Source organism: Chinchilla lanigera, unplaced genomic scaffold, assembly GCF_000276665.1.
Source record: "Chinchilla lanigera isolate Chin_1 unplaced genomic scaffold, ChiLan1.0 scaffold00028, whole genome shotgun sequence".
Taxonomy (NCBI): Eukaryota; Metazoa; Chordata; class Mammalia; order Rodentia; family Chinchillidae; genus Chinchilla; species Chinchilla lanigera.
The window spans coordinates 13,614,027-13,616,526 of record NW_004955429.1 but is presented as its reverse complement, the minus strand read 5'-3'; the positions used below and the strand labels follow the sequence as shown (position 1 = coordinate 13,616,526).

The following is a 2,500-nucleotide window of genomic DNA, read 5'->3' as shown; positions in this document are numbered from 1 at the left end:
GCCCCGCCAGTGCCCCGCCCCGCCAGTGCCCCGCCCCCAGGCGGCCTCGGGTGCCGAAGCGCCTTCCGGGAAGAGCCGAGACAGCGCCCGCGGGAACTCGCGGCCGAGCTTCTCCGGCTGGCTGGGTTAACCCTCCAGCTCCGGACGCGCCCCCTCGCGCTGGCTCCTGGGTGCCTTGCCGTCTCATTCCAGTCCAGGTGGCTGCTAGGGGTGGGCCAACTAGAGGAACGGGAACGGCTGGGTCACGCAAGTCGCCTCAGCCACTGGGCACAGAGCGAGACCTGTGGCTCTCCCTCCCTGGCACACAATCCCCGACTCCCAGGGCGACCCCGGCCCACAGTGCCCACACTGGGGTGGGACCCAGGGCCTCTGCAGATCTACATCCCCAGCTTTTTCTTATTTTGAGCAAGGGTCCCACCAGATTGCCCAGGCAGCCTGAATTTGGGGTCTTCCTGCCCGTGGAGGCGCCTATTTTAAAAACAGGCACTTCAGGTGTATTTGGGCTACACTTGTCGAGAGTCTGGCTCGCTATTCCCGGGACCTAACGATGCAGAAAGGCCGGAAGACGGCTCCAACCTCTGGGGACCCCACTTATCATCTATAGAGGGGTACTCTGTGAAGGCAGCCGAGCAGCTACTCCCTGGGCTGGGGCTCGGGCCCTGGGTAGCGCTGGTGGGACAGTGCAGGGGAGGTGGAGCCCCAAGGATGAGTCTGCAGAAGAAGCGGTCAGTCCATAAATACATGCTCCTTTATTATATAGAGAAGGGATACATTTCTTTGGGGATAAATTCAAGAACAGGTCCTAACTTTATTCACTTGTGATGTCCTCACAGGCAAGCAGCACAATCTAGGAAAAGCTAAAATAATCCTGTTTAAAAAAGTTACCTTCCAGCAGTTCATAACAAGAGGGACAGAATTCAAAACAAAACAAAACCAGGATACTTTTGTTTCTGAATACAGAAGCTGGGGAAGGAGTTTCCACCAGACTCCTGCAAAAGAAAGACAAGACTTCTGCACAGTGTGGGGGAGGCCTCTTAGCCCACAGATGCCAAGATGATGTCAACTGGAAGCTCCTCTGAACTTCGGGCTGTCACCTGCATTGTCACTGTGTCCAAAAGCAGTAGCCGGGAGCGCACGAGGATGTCATGACCACCCCGGAACACGCCTGGTGGGGAAGAGAGAGGTAAGGCTGAGTGAGGCAGAAGCGCTGCGGGCCAGGCTGAGGCTGCGGTTCACAGCAGCTGATCAAGGCGGCCCTGGAGGACAGCGGGGTGAGGTGCCTGCACAAGTCACTCGGCCTCATTGAACCCCAGGACCTGCAACCACAGAGCGGAGGGAGTAAGGGTACTAACCATCAGTCAGCTCCTGCCCAGCTCCAATGAGTTCTTGGAACGTAAGGCCAGTACCTGATGTCACATGGGCACTCCTACAGGAACAGTAGCACCAACAGCAAACCGCACAGCAGGTGGCTACAAGGCCCAGGGAACCGAGCTGTCACAATGTGACCAGAAAGGATGGGCGTGGGAGCTAGCAACTGTGAGCCGGTGTTCATAAACATGCAAAGTTTTAGAAAACCCCATTTCCTTCCGCTGTTTTAGGTGTAACTGTATTGCACATAGCATCGTTATCTCATAGAGATGTGCAGATATGGAAATATTCACATATAAAATGCTGAGGGGTGAGTGCAGGTGCTGCCAGTGTGCAGGCTGGAAGATGAGCACTGGAGTTCCTTACACTCTTCCGTCTTTGTGTATGTTTGAAAACTTCTAAGTGGAAATGCTTGAATACCTATTGGCTGTGCTGGGGATCTAATTCAGGGCCTCCCACATGCAATGTAGCTGCTGTACCGCTGAGCTCAATCCCTGCCCCAAATGCCTATTTTTGTTAGTAAAGAGCAACCAGCCAGGCATGGTGGCATAGGCCTGTGATCCCAGCACTTGGGAGGCTGAGGCAGGACTGCTATGAGTTCAAGAACAGCCTGGACTACATAGTAAGTTCAAAGCCAGTCTGCACTATGTAGCGAGACTCTATCTCAAACCCCCTCCCCCGCAAAAATAGAGAAAAGAAGGAAAGAAAAGAGCAACCAGAGAGGGGTCTGGTGGTGCATGCCTGTAATCTCAGCACTTGTGAGGCTGAAGCAGGAGGACTGCCACAACTTTCAGGCCAGCCTAGGCTACACAGCAAGACCCTGTCTCAAAAAAAACAAAACAGTAACAAAAAAGAGCAGCCATGTCTGTAGACCCTTAGACAAAGAAAAGTAGCCATGCCACTGCACAGAAATACAAATGGAAGGTGGTTAACTTCATCCCAAACAGAAGAAATGGACATTAAAACTACATGAAGATACTGTTTTTTCACCCAGACTGGCAAAAGTCATAAAATTTGATGATATCCTCTGTTGTCCACAGGAAAGGTATAGGATTCTTCTTTTTTCTTTTCTTTTTTTTTTTTTTTTTGAGGGCAGGGGTTTCACTACGTAGTTCAGGCTGCCTTTGAACTC

General features: G+C 52.5%; 1 protein-coding gene across 1 annotated transcript in view; it reads right to left on the bottom strand.

The window, feature by feature from the left end:
- Positions 1 to 725: 725 nt before the first annotated feature.
- The window catches only part of Copg1 (coatomer protein complex, subunit gamma 1), a 33,126-nt gene continuing 31,351 nt past the window's right edge, over positions 726 to 2,500 (bottom strand). The window contains exon 24 of the mRNA XM_005386999.2: positions 726 to 1,165. Within this exon, the coding sequence (XP_005387056.1) occupies positions 1,035 to 1,165 (131 nt within the window). The 3' untranslated portion in view covers positions 726 to 1,034. The remainder of the gene's footprint in view (positions 1,166 to 2,500) is intronic.